Raw genomic sequence first — 13,891 nt, 5'->3', positions numbered from 1 at the left:
GAGCAGTATAGAAATATTTAGGAAACAATTTTATTCAGTATTAAGACTTCTTGGTACAAGCATCTGAATAAAAGCACGTTTTTACAGTGAAAACTTCCCGTGTCTACGCTGGTCGTTTCAGCAGCGATCCATCAATCAAATTGATTCGAACATAATTCATACATTAAAGCAGCACTGTCCGGTCAGGCCTGATCCATGTATACAGCAGTGCTCCATTATCCCAACTGTTCTCTTTGCCTGTACCAAATACACCACCGGCGCTATTATTGGTACAACACTGGTACCTGCCAGACTTCACCAGGAATATACTGGTAGCTTGTCCCTCTGGCTTCAGCCTTCATTGCTCTCTCCCCTCAGCTCAGACACAGCTGGGACAACTCCTGTGAGGACACGGCACATGGGGCTTCACTTCCCAGAAGCAGCAAGCAGAGATTCAATATCCTGAATGACTTTAGAAGTTTTTTCCAAAGCCTCCAAGACACAATCTTCATTAAGTTCTTCCGTCTCATCCCTGTTTTCTTTCTTTCTGACAGTGATCCCAGATGGATTGGATTTTGCAGCATCTGTCCTTTTCAGAATGTTGCTATTTTCTAATAAAACTATTGTTACTTTGTTAAGAAAAAAATTCAGACTCCTCCTCCTAAAGAGAAAAATTACTCTCTGAATTTGTATTCATCATTCTGCCAAAGTCTCACATTTTGTAGCATGGTAATTACAGACAGCTAAAAAAAGAAAAAGACTGTATTACTTAAAATGTCTACAATATTTATTGAAAAGTGTCTTTTAAAAAACTTCAATTTATCCAAAAGTTACTTTGAAAAGAAAATGGGTGTTACACTACAGTTTAACAGCATTCACTTTTCATACTAATAGAATTGAACATTGGCGTAAAGACAATTATAGACTAGCTTTAAGCAGATTCAGCACAGTGCACATTTTGAGCTGGCTAAACACAACAGAACAATACTAAGGTAGCTGATAAACAGAAAGATACTGTACTGCAACAAGTGCAAAGGCAATTGTGTTGTTCTTTCAAGAACCGATCAGCAGATGACTCTTAGCAAAACTAATGCAATACACATGAAAGGGCTTTGTTTTCTGGTGACTTTTCATTTTAGTTTTGTACTTTGACACTTTTTAAAAAAATCTTTACTACAAAATAAGTGATAAAACAAAATTACAAGAAAAAGAGGTTGCTTTAAGAAGTGAGACAGTAGAAGGTAAAATCAAGATAGAGCCTTTGATGATGTAAAGTGCAGATCTGAACATGCAGATAAACAGCAGAATGTAAAAGTGAAAAAAAATCTTTACCACTTTTAAAAGGATACAATTAAATCTCTGTATTTTTTCAAGCTCAGCATCAGCAGACCTGTATAAGAAAATAAAGGCTGTTACATGGATTTAGTATCACTAAAGGTTTTCAAGGGTATTTTCTACTTCAGATTTTAATTTTTAACAGTTTTCAGCAAAATTGAGAATTAGATCAGCAAAACCCAAGTGAAAAAAAAGCATTTTCTCTGTCTTTGATATCACTATTCAATGGCTGACATTTGTCAATCATTTGTATTTCCAAAAACTGGGTCTCTGCTCTAAGAATAGTCTCTTTGCTGTAAGTATGTATAAATATAGTCAGAATTTTAATTTCATCAGCTATAAAATGTATCAGCTGAATGTGCTATAATTTAAGTAACAAGTGCAACTATAATTGATTTCAATTAGCACATTTTAAATATCCCAGTGTGTTTGCAGATGATGTCAGTAGATTTTTGGGCAGTAGGCATGTATTAAAAAGGACAAATACGTCAGCAAGAGGTACAAGTGTCATTAGGTAGTTCAAAGTACTGTTTTGGACTGCTTGATGTTCTGTTAAAAGCCATCTTTCTTAGTTTGGTATCTTTTCACTGCAAGACACCATCTTTGTAACATTAACTGTCCTTTGACAAAGTCACCATAATTCTGACTTTTAAGTAAAACAGGCAAAGCTCAATGAAACAACCTTCACCTGAAACTCACTGAACATTTTAAACACTGAATGTAAACTATGAAAACATATACAAAATAAATGGACTTTAAAACTAAATTTTCATTTAGGAAAGTGCATTAGGAATGCAAGATATGAAATTCAAAGCTTATAATATTTTTGAGCTTTGTTTTCAACATTATTTATAGTCAATTATTTGGGATAAAGATGAATACCAATTTTCTTCAGTTACAGGGTGTGCAGTATATTCAGCAATCTCTTTCCCTTCATTCAAACTCCTGCACCATTCTATTGCTGTTCTGATGTACCTGTGTTAAAATGAAAATTCAAAAAAGTAGTTATTTATATGAGAAATAAAATCCATTTTCAAGCAAGAAACTGAAGGCACTAAGGAATACACCTGGATCTGAAAGAAAAAGCTATGATTCAAAATCTACCTTTTTCTGCTAGCTTGCCTTGCCATTTTTTGTCTACAGTCTTCTTCATATTTAGATCTATACAGTTATTGTAAATTATAATAAAGCTGTATGATTTGCAATGAATAGTGTACAAATGTTAATTTTTTGTATTTGTGAGTATCTGCTTGCTAAAATGCAGCACGGAAAACTTCTGATGATTCCCTTAATGAGCTGTAATTAAGAGCAAGCAGATTAGAAAAACAATCTGCAGGCAGAGCTCAGTATCTCTAATAAAGCAAAAACTGGATAAAATGCTGTTCAGCTCTATACATAAGCTCTATATAGGCTTTTATTTTGTTTGTTTTGTTTGTTTGTTTAATCCACTGAAGTAAATGCCAAGTTGCAGGTCTAATTATTTTTCTAAAAAGACACTGCCATAACAGTTATAATGGAATCACAGCATGCAGTGGCCCTGAGTCATACAGGTCTTGAATCTTTGCCGTAATTAAGATAGAGCTTTTATCATTACAAATTTGGTCCATCCCTACCAGTATATTGTCAGTAAATACTGTTTCTTCTTATAAGAGGACTTATAGATAATAATTTTTATATTTAAACCGTTTAAATTATACAATTAATTTAAATTACCTTTCATAGACTCCAGGATGACTTATTTGTATTAGATGCTGTAGCCCATCAGGAGTAGTTAACTTACACCAGCCTATATCTTCATTTATCTTAGAAAAAAAAAAAAGCCAAACTAAATATGAATTTTCTGCTGCAGTCCAAAGGAACACAAAAGCAATATGCTAGTTTAAGAATGAAATATCTATGAACAATCCACCTTAAAAACTTGCAAGTCCGTGTTCTGCTAGGGATAGAATCTGCTATAGTCTGCTATGACAAATACAGGGGAATAACACCTCACAAAATCCCAACTCTTGCTTTGTGCTATTCAAGAACAAATTATTTCTAAAAGTGTGTAAAAATGTTTCCAAACCTGTAGAATTTTAAATTCTTTATTGTTTTTGTATTTTACTGTATTTTCTATTGCATTTATTTATCAGAACTTTTGTTTGGTATTCTCATTAGTTTCCTAGTAACCCTTTTTCATGGAAAGTTTTAGTCCTTCCTCTAAGTCACACATTACCTGGATGTCACTACAGGAAGAACTGAGATCCCAAACCATAGTCAGGGTTACCCTATCCCAAAAAACAGCATGGACTTTATGATCTGAGTACACAGACAGTCTTCCTGTGCCAGGAATAATCTTTTCATGTAGCAAAACTGGCAACATTTCTTGTCCATCAGTCTCAGATACCTAGAATCAAACAAATACATTAAAAAACTTGAAGAAAGGCTATTTACATCATTACAACTGTCTGTATCGGTTCCAGATTTTTAATTCACTTGTTTTTCCACATCACAACCAGCCCTCTTCATCATGCAATTGCTTCTTATATATAACTTTTAAATGCCAAGTATATATATATATATATAACTTTTAAATGCCTTCCAATCTCTGTGGATACACTCACCATTCTTCCCTCTAGATTAAGTCCTACTTCCTATAGCCTGTACAATCATCCTCATAACTGCAAGATTTATAAATTTTCAGCTACATACCACTTTCCAGCAGCAGAGATAATAATTATGACTTAATGTCAGTTTTGTTTTGCAGCAATACTGAAGTATTCTGAGGAGAGAAAAAAACCCAAAGTATTAAGCATTTAATTCTGACTATGTTTTCTAAGCACTTGCAAATTTTGAATTTTGTTTTGTAAGTCTAGATACATCCTCAGTGCTAAGATAACTTCCTTAAAATTTTTAATAATAATAATAATAATCATCATCATCATCATAATCAAAGTAATTTTGTGTAATTTTAACTCCTGTCTTTTCTAAATCAGCAGAATTAATGTAACAAAGGTAAAGTTACTTGGTTGCCTGAGTAATAATGGAGGATATGGAGTATGGATGTCCTGGCACATCTGGAGGTAAGCTGCTCACTGAATACATCTTTTCTTCCACCTGAGTAAAGAGCAGAAAGAAGATGAGTTAGTTACAGGTACCGTAGTATGCAAATAGAATTAAGAGCAAGTTACAAAATTTCTAAGCCTCCCAGAAGCCAACTGGGAGGTTTAGATATATGGTTATATATATATGGTATGTGATTATATCAAATATAATCACATTAAAATCTGCCATAGAACACAGACAAATATCTCTTCGAAAAGTGTATCCTTAAGCCTATGTCTGTGTGAAGAAATATTCCATTCAGTTTCATTACACTCAGTAAGAACCAGGAAGTTCTGTTGTCAGACAGGAGACTACAGGTCATTAGGAGTGGCAGTGTTTGACTACAAGTTAAAGGCTAGGTTCCAATAGTACAAATCTGGTCCTTAATTCTGCTTTAAAAACAGAAAGTGCTGCATTAGCACTTGAGCACCTCTCCTCCGGGGGAACTTAACAGACAGACACAGAGGCAAAATCCTTTATCCAGCATTGAAGAGCTGCTCCGCAGCAAAGCCAGAACAAAACCTGCATCTGTCTTCATACAGTAGGAAACACTTCCAAGTACAAAGAGATTAAACTCCAATACATTAACTTCATGAACTTCTAAATCAGTGAGAAATGGTTGTTGCAGAATCTTACTGTTGAGTTTGATAAAATAAATGTTACGATGAGGAAGAATTTTCTTATTGCATAAAATTTACAAAAATACCTTCTGAAACAGAAGGAATAATCTCATCTTTTGTATGACTGATGGCTTGATTGAGGCATAATAGTAATTACCAGTGTAGGGACTTCACTACACAGTGCACAGCCAAATGTCTCAAAAAAGCTGTGAACTTGAAGGAATTTGAACATCCTTTTAAATAGTTTTAAAAAAGTTTTGTACCTTTTTTGTTCCTTCTTGGATTGCATAACGTATGAAATATTTTCCCAGAAATGCTCCCTCTGACTTGAAAAGTGAGTCATCACCAGGATAAATTTCTGTGATGTTTGTCCTGCCATGAACAAATCTAAGAAAAATAACAAGATTTTTAACAAGCATTTAAAATGCCGTGTCACTGGACAAGCAAAACAGGTTATTGCACCTGAAGAAAACAACAAGCAGAGACATTTTCAGCAACTGACAGGTGAAAACTTTCTACTATTTCACAAACAGCAGAATGTGCCAATAATCTCTTTTAACACAGAGCACTAACATTACTAGTCTCTTTGTTTGCACATGTGTATGGGCGTGGGATTTAAATAAGTAAAGCTTTTTTTGTGTTGAGGTAAATATCTCTCAAGAGCTGCTCATTCCAGCAACCACACAGAGATCCTGAAAATAAAAATCCAACTTTCTTAGTAGACCAGCCATACATAGTGCACACAGAAAACTGCCAGACTGAACAATTCCTGAACAATATGAAGATCTTAATTGAGATAAAAGCTCTGAAAAAACTCTGAAGTGCTGCTGAACATTTTTTTCGATGAGATGAAAATTTAGGAATTAGTGAGGAAAAATGAAGAACATTCAGCACAAAGATTAAAGGTTTAAAAACCAGTGATGCTTTTATCAAAGAATTTTAGGTGCTAATAGCAGTTGTAGCAATTTCAATTTGAAAGTCTTGTTGGGGTTTTTTGGGGTGTTTTTTGTTGGTTTTTCTTTTGGTTTTGGGTTTTTTTGCTAACCATATGGACAAGGTGACTTGCCAGGAAAATCCACAGCTGAACATGTGAATTATGTAGGTCACCAAGACAAACATTTCTAAACTATGGAATCTTCAGCAGCAAAAGGAGAAAACTAATTTGCAAAGAAACTATTGTTATCAAAGGAATTATTGTAAGTGAAATCTGTAGGAACTCCAGCTGCCCAGTAAACCTTTAAGAAATCAGATAACCAGATCATTTAATTTCAGGTTCAGAGCTGGTAATACACCATGCTAGAAAATGTGAAGTCCAATGAAAAAAACAGCAGAAAACAAAGAGACTCTGACATGAAGACTGTGTTCCATTTCTCAAAGAGTGAGAGAGGGACAAGGTAAGACATTTCATCTTAGATTTTAATTCCCATACAAATAAAGTCTTCCAGATAACACAGATGATCTCCTACATACCTGTAGAAAACACCCTGGCACCACACAACTTGAATTAGCTGAGGGAATGAATGCTTCTCCGAATCTTCATTCTGAAAGAAGTCACAGAATGTCCACCTGTATGTGTAAAATACAATAAAAGCCTCACTAAGTCCATACGTAGGTTGTTTCTTTGTGTGTGTGTTTGCTGGTAACAATTTCTGTAACTAGAATGGATGCATACACACTTATTCAAAAGACACATATTTTCAGAGTCCTCCAGTTCGTTAGTAATCCACTTTAGTTACCAAATTAAACTTCTCAATCCCATAAACTTTTTTTTAAAATTATTTTTATTGATGCTGCCAGACAACATATGCCACTGACCTACCTCAGAAATATCATATTTTCAAAACTGAAGAGGAAAAACCAACCCACCCAAACATAAAACCTGTGTTCTTTTTCAATTTTCCTTTTCATTAACATATTCATACAGTCAGAAAATATTTTTTAATTTGAACTAATTACTATAGCTTCATTACAGTAGGTTACAGAATGTTGCATTGGGTACAATGTCACATTTCAAGAAGTTCCTAAAAAATGAAAGTAATTTAAAATTACTGATATTAATTTTAAATTTTATTTAAACTTTAAACTTTATTTTTTATAGCTAGGATTCAATTATTTCTCCAGAAATTGGAGTTCCAAACTGCAGAATCGTAAAGCATATGCTAACAACTACAAAGTAAACTGTTTAAATTACCTGTGTAGATGTGGCGCTCTGCAGCTGAGTGGCAAAGCTGTAGGTAAACAAGAAACTGTTTCATGTGTTTCAGGGTCCGCTAAAACATCACCTTCAACAGCTGTACAGATGTTTTTCTCATATGTCTTCATTACATTTTCCACAGTATGTAAGTTACAACATTTTTGTGCCAAGGACAAAGGGTATTTCCATTCTTCTGGACACAAGGAAACAGTCCAACGCTGTGTAACCCATGTGTATTCAGAAGAACAATTTGTGTGGAACAAAGGGACTCCATCTCCACCTCTTTGGTCCTTTGGTTTGGTTGGTTCCCTGTATTTACCTTCAGCACAGCCAGGTTTATTCCTATTCTCCATTCTTCTTGGTTTTGATGAGACTTCTGCAGCAGATTTTTTACTTGGTTTTCCATGCTGATCTCCACTTTGAAAATTGCTGTTCTTTTCAGAGGAGCATGAGCATACTGCAGATGACTGGCTGACTTTGCATAAGAACTCCACTGTAAATTCTTGCTGCAATTCTGACAAGTAAAGGTGAGCATAGCCATCTAAAGACGAGATCTTCACACTGCCATTGTTTAAACATTTTGTCAGATCAGTGGTCGCAGGGTCAGGCCATTTAATTTCTAAGATATCACTGAGAAGAATCTAATAAAAGAAAAAGGACTGGAATGTTCAGCAAGATAAAAATGTCCAGCCTCCCAGAAACGGCAGTGGAGAGTTTACATTTAAATTAATTCAGTCCTTCTGCAAGGTGATGTATGGCAAGAAATGTTGCTATGAATTTCTCTGCATGTATGAACTCAGAGGAAGAAAATCATCTAATCTTGTATCTGCTTCCTCCTGTACTAACAGAATGCTATATAGCAATAACGCTTTAATTTAATCCAGTCATAAATTAGTAAAGTACATGGGCAACTGACCAGGCACAACTGTACATGTCTGTATTTCCAATGGTTTCTTCAGAAACAAGGGAGAGAACAGCCAAATTATCTTGTTCATAGCAATTATCAGTGAATTTGATAAAGAATTGCAAAAGGACACTAAAATATAATCAACACCTGACAACAAGGCCGCAGGTAAAACTTCAGTTGAGATAAACATAATGTGTTCGCAGTGGGGAAAGGCAACCCTCACTATATATAGTTATATATACATTTCCATATAGGACGATGGGCTCCAAGCTGATTGCCACCAACTACAGTCCTGGTGCTGTAATCCTCACTCCCATGAACACACACTCTATGCTCACCAGCAGTTTAATCGTGAAATGTTTGAAAGTTCTAGGAATGGAACAAGAGAAAACTGAACATATAGTGATACCACTGAATATATATGTTCACATTCAGCCTGCATTTTGAATTATTAGCTGCAGTTCTGAACAGGCCAGACCACTGACACGATCCCCCTAATGGAGCTGACTAGACATGTGGGTGGTTGGAGTGGCAAAAAGAGCACACCACAGGAATGGGTTGTTTTGAACTCAAGCATAAGGCAAGTAATGCAGTCTGAGTGTTTTTGAGCCCATCAGAGTATTGTCACTGGTTACTGTCACTGCTATTACCAGGCCTCAGACCTTAGGTTAACTCTGCATGGCCCTGGGCCAGCCTGTCAGGCTGGTCAACAATTTGTTATGAGAGCTGAAGCTTAGTAACTCTTACTTTATTATGGTGGACTGCTGGAGTGTGGGAAACAGCAAGGGCCTTGAAAACATGGGCACTGTTTGGCAACAGGCCACAGAACAATAAAGTGACAGTAAGTTGCTGGAGAAAGACAGTCTCAGGAGCTCTAAAAAGACTATTTTGGCTTTAAGAAAAGCAAGAGTTTTTCTCAAACTGAGGGGGAAGAAACCAAAGCAACAGTAAAGGGGTATGGTGGAGAAGACAATCTCCACAACATGGTAAGATGCCTGCTGTGGCCTAGGAAAGTTATCCTTCAGCATCCTGAAGGAGATAGGCACAATGGATGCTGTAAGTTACAAATAGCCTAAAAATCCAGCCAGCCTCCAAAAGACCAAGACCTTTCATGGGTTAAGAGAAGGTGGAACTTACTCCTTAGTGCTAAGAACAGAGCATCAGCTCTTTGCTGCTGTACTTTGCACTGAATGCACAACTGGTAAGCACCTACAACTTTTAATTAAGTATATAGTGACACTGAGTGACAGTATTTTAGGCAGCCAACCATCACCATGAAGGGTGTTACTAATGAAGGGTCAGTCTAAAAGCTTTAAAAGTCACCTGATTAGTCAGTTGTCTTAAGATTCCCACCATGCTGTGCAGACACTCATAATCAGTGGGAACACCCAGAGAGATGCTGATCTGGAGCAAAGCTTCCAGAAATCCTAAACTGGTCTCTGCATGGATGTTCAGTCTGACCTGGAGTGGCCATTCCCACAGAGAGACACTTGGCTTCATTCCTCCCATAGACCCTAACAGCATTTTCACACGGGTACTTCAATGGGGAGATCTGACAGCTCAGAAAACACCATCCTGCTGCACTGTGACCTCCCTGAAAAGTTTCTACTGCCAAAATGTAACTTTGTACAACATCCTAGGTTTTACCCTTGTTAGGAATGAATTAACTCCAGTGTTTCTTTCTAAAAAGAAAATGCATTAACAGAGGTCTAAGTAACAGCTAAAACTGTAATTTGAAATGGCAGTAATTTAAGAAGGATCACAGCTCCATTAGCCAGACTGCACTAGATAGATCTCCACCGCTGTACTTCCACACAGGCATGTGAAATTATATTAAATCCGCTAGAGAAGTTTGTTTTACGAAAGCATTACACGGGTAATGTGTAATCCCACCTTTTTTCTTGCTGGAGGTATAACACGTGAAGGCAAATACGGGCGAGAAGAAAACGCGTTCCGGAAATCCAGCGCTCGTAGAAGTTGTTCCTGTTGAAGCGCAAAGAACAAACCCTATTACGAGATTTTACATGCAGTGATAGAATTTTATGCTAATTTCATTCTTTCTGTGTTGGCGAGGCTATGTAACCCCCTCCTTTTTTTACAGAGAGAAACAAGAGCTCTTGCTGGTGCCGTGGTCCCCGACGGCGCTGTGGCCGAGCCCGGAGGCCGCCCTGGCTCTGCCCAAGGGATGGATGCTCCCCGGGACGGCGCAGGGCCGAGGGACAGCGCTCCCGCCCCCAAAGGCACTGCCCTCCGCATACCCGGTAGGCACTGACGACGAAGGCGACCCGCTGGCGGGTGGTCTCCGCCGGCTGGAGCGGGTGGGCGGCCGCGGGCAGCGCCGCTTCGTACAGATACTCGGAGCCGCAAGGAGACAGCAACAAGCGGGACCCCCCCGCGTAGTGCACCTCCACCGAGTCGTCCTCGAACAGCACCATCAGCCTTTCAGCCTCCATTGCGTCGGACACCGAGACAGACCCGCGGGGCCGCACGGCGGGAACCTCGGGGCACGGCGGGAACCTCGGGGCACGGCGAGCCGAGCGCCCGAACTCCCGCCCCAGCTCCCGCCGAACTCCGCCCCAGCTCCCGCCCCAGCTCCTGCCGAGCCCCGCCCGAACTCCTGCCGAGCCCCGCCCGAACTCCGCCCGAGCTCCTGCCGAGCCCCGCCCGAACTCCCGCCCCAGCTCCCGCCGAACTCCGCCCGAACTCCCGCCCCAGCTCCCGCCGAACTCCGCCCGAACTCCCGCCCCAGCTCCCGCCGAACTCCGCCCGAACTCCCGCCCCAGCTCCCGCCGAACTCCGCCCCAGCTCCCGCCGAACTCCGCCCCAGCTCCCGCCGAACTCCGCCCCAGCTCCCGCCCCAGCTCCTGCCGAGCCCCGCCCGAACTCCGCCCGAGCTCCCGCCCCAGCTCCTGCCGAGCCCCGCCCGAACTCCGCCCGAGCTCCCGCCCCAGCTCCTGCCGAGCTCCGCCCGAACTCCCGCCCCAGCTCCTGCCGAGCTCCGCCCGAACGCCCGCCCCAGCTCCTGCCGAGCTCCGCCCGAACTCTCTCCCGAGCTGTTCCCGACCCGCTCTCGACCTCCTCCCCAGCTCCCTGCGCTAGTGAGGTAACTGCGCCTTTGTGCTCTCGCAGAACGTGAGCGCTTTCGATACATCTGTAAAATCGTAAGAGGAAACTGCCCACGGTGTCCTTGTACTTTTTAAAAATATGTTTTAAAATAAGTGCTTATTTGCTGAAAACGGGGGAGTCTTTTACTTGCTGCTCCGGAAATAAAAGTTACAGTACCAAGGCCTCCCCCCATTCATCTGTAACTGTACCTCTCTAAGAGACACCTCGTTCAACAGGTGCCCCTTGCAGAGCAGGGCTCTTCACAGATCCACTTCTCCCGCATCTCTTCGCAGCCAGACCACAGCTCAGCAACTGGGCATTCACTCATTACCTCTCCACAGCAGCACCTCTGGAAAACCAGGAGGCTGACTGACCATCTACAACATAGCCCGGTAACAGACTACAGATAAATAATTCTCTGATGACAGCTTCTTTTTCATTCACTCATTCACAGGGCAGGGTGAGCCAACACACAACTCTGTACCTAGAACTGGGCAGCAGAATTCCTCTCTGAACAGAAAGACCAGAATGCCAAAAGACAGTTTTATGATGCCTAGTTGCCCTTTTCTTTGACTATTACATACACCCTCCACTCCACCCATACTTACAGTTTAATCAAAGCTGCTTTAAGTGGATTGACAGATCACAGCTAAGTGACAATTACTATCAACCCCCACTCCCACCACCTAGCAAATACAGTTGAAGATCTGCACTAGTCCATGTGGTCTCTTACCTGCAAGGATCGTCCCTTCCCTGGTTAGGGAAGCACAGGTTTCTCAGAACACTGCAATCATGGACTGAGTGCACTCAGTTCAACTTCCCATTCTCCACAGCTGTTGTCTCGGCAGAGAGTAGATCAACATCCAGTAAAGTGGCTGCTGACACAGCCATGCATCAAAATAACCTGGTTCTATTCACCAAACCACTTTTATATGAGTACTATTCTGTTCAGTACTTGCCTGAAGCAAGTTTCAAAGTATATATTGGGATTATGAATGAGTTATGAATATTATATATGGATGGTGCATTGTATTTAGCTGGCACCTTCACTGCTCTGGTTGGAACCCTCATAGGAACTGTGGAATAGGTCACACAGGCTGAAGTAGAGGTGGCAAATCAGCAGTTCAGGGTATAGTGTGGTATCTTCCCTAAGTTTTGGTTGGAACGTAATTTTCTGTTCCTGTATCAACTAACGATCCACAGGCATCAACTGTATGATTAGAACTATAATTTAGTCAGAAGTTGCAAACTTGAGCTGTCAGTAAATCAATGAGTTATGTGTATAGGAAGGCAGAATATGATAAGGAAGTAATATCCTGGCGAAAAAAAAAATATTTCTAGTACAAACCAGACTGAGTGTCACTAACATTCAGTACCACAACAGATTACTCCAGCAAAAAGAAAAATCCTAGCTATGTGTAGTTTGTAATACCTGTGATATCGGATTGCACCAGTCTTGCTTCTCTCTAGAGGTACAGTTATTCTAAAACCCAACAGTTAAAACCCAGTGACCTCATCTGTTAAACAAAAAAAAAAAAAAAAAAAAAAAGGCCAAAGGCCAGTAGCAAGAACTTCCTTGCAGATTTTAAAGGTAAATACTGAGAACAAGCGAACTTAATTTCTGGATATGAATGTCACTGAACAGCAAAGCACATGCAAAGCAGCAAGTCTTGCAGCCCATTTTGAAATAACTATAAACAAAGTGTGATTTTCAAACACTAGTAATTTTTGCTAAAGAATAATTAATTTGTCAAGAGTGAGAAATGGTGTCTGCAACGCCTGGGTCTCATGCTCAAATTCAAATGTGAAGCCTGTTTCTTTTCAGAACCAGTACTAAAGAGCCTCACTTCACATCTCCCCCAAATTTTGCTTTCCATGCTTCTGTGCCTTCACTGATTTACCATTATGCCATTAAGAAATACATCTTTTTAAAAAGTTGTACATTTTCAAAGCATTATTCAGAAACCTGTAGATGAAAAACACTTTTACACAGTGCATTTGAAATTTGTAAATGCTAAAATTAGGTGAAATGACCTTTAAGCCTCTCATGACTCACCTCTATCTCTGTTCTATACACAGAACAGTGGGCATCCTGACACACCTGCTGCTTGCTTTTGCTCTCTCACATTCACTAGCTTGTATTGAAGTTCTGTGAGATTTGAGACAAGTGGGAAAGACTTAAGTGTTTAATGAAAAGATTATCCTGTTTTCCTTACACAGCAGGTCAGAGTGAAAACCAATTTTCCTCTGGCTGCAGTAAAGACTGAAAGCATTTACATATGTAAGTTCACTTTACATACGTAAAGTTCATATGTACAGACCATAAACTTCTACACTAGTTTGAACAAAAGTCTCAATTTATGATTTTTTTTACTATTTTCAGTGGAGGAAAAAACTTGTATTTCAAACTTGACCTGAGCTATTCTCTACATATATTCAATTCCTAGCTCCTGAATTTTTTTTACCCAATGCTTCTTACCTATTCATAAAATTACTGTTTCTACAAGCTGACAGTATATCTGGAGCTGACAGCTACCTTACAGTAAAAGAAGACTCACCACAAATCATGCAAAACTAAAACATGTGAAGTGCAGTCCCTTCAAGTCACTGTCACTTTACTGTAAAGCATCTATGAATGCTTATTCCTTGGGAGTTTAAGCTCTGAAT

At 39.6% G+C, this 13,891-nt stretch overlaps 1 protein-coding gene across 1 annotated transcript; it reads right to left on the bottom strand.

Annotated features, from left to right (window-relative positions):
* Window positions 1-405: 405 nt before the first annotated feature.
* CZH5orf34 (chromosome Z C5orf34 homolog) lies at window positions 406-10,572 on the bottom strand. The gene is made up of 12 exons (XM_062513586.1): window positions 10,378-10,572; window positions 10,013-10,102; window positions 7,210-7,853; window positions 6,489-6,584; window positions 5,282-5,405; window positions 4,319-4,410; window positions 4,006-4,075; window positions 3,530-3,700; window positions 3,028-3,116; window positions 2,197-2,289; window positions 1,329-1,369; window positions 406-599 (listed from the first exon to the last, which is right to left on the bottom strand). The coding sequence occupies exons 1-12, from the start codon at window positions 10,570-10,572 to the stop codon at window positions 406-408; spliced, it is 1,899 nt and encodes a 632-aa protein (XP_062369570.1).
* Window positions 10,573-13,891: the final 3,319 nt, after the last annotated feature.

The sequence above is a fragment of the Cinclus cinclus genome, chromosome Z, assembly GCF_963662255.1.
Source record: "Cinclus cinclus chromosome Z, bCinCin1.1, whole genome shotgun sequence".
Classification (NCBI taxonomy): domain Eukaryota; kingdom Metazoa; phylum Chordata; class Aves; order Passeriformes; family Cinclidae; genus Cinclus; species Cinclus cinclus.
The sequence above is the reverse complement of the archived record's forward strand: the minus strand, read 5'-3'. Positions and strand labels throughout refer to the sequence as shown.

Coding starts and splice junctions, on each gene's coding strand:
- CZH5orf34 (XM_062513586.1), bottom strand. CDS start 10,572: ATGGAGGCTGAAAGGCTGATGGTGCTGTTCGAGGACGACTCGGTGGAG. Junction 7,854..10,012: donor TACCTCCAGCAAGAAAAAAG/GTGGGATTACAC, acceptor TTCTTTTATTAG/ATTCTTCTCAGTGATATCTT. Junction 2,290..3,027: donor CATCCTGGAGTCTATGAAAG/GTAATTTAAATT, acceptor ATTTTAACACAG/GTACATCAGAACAGCAATAG.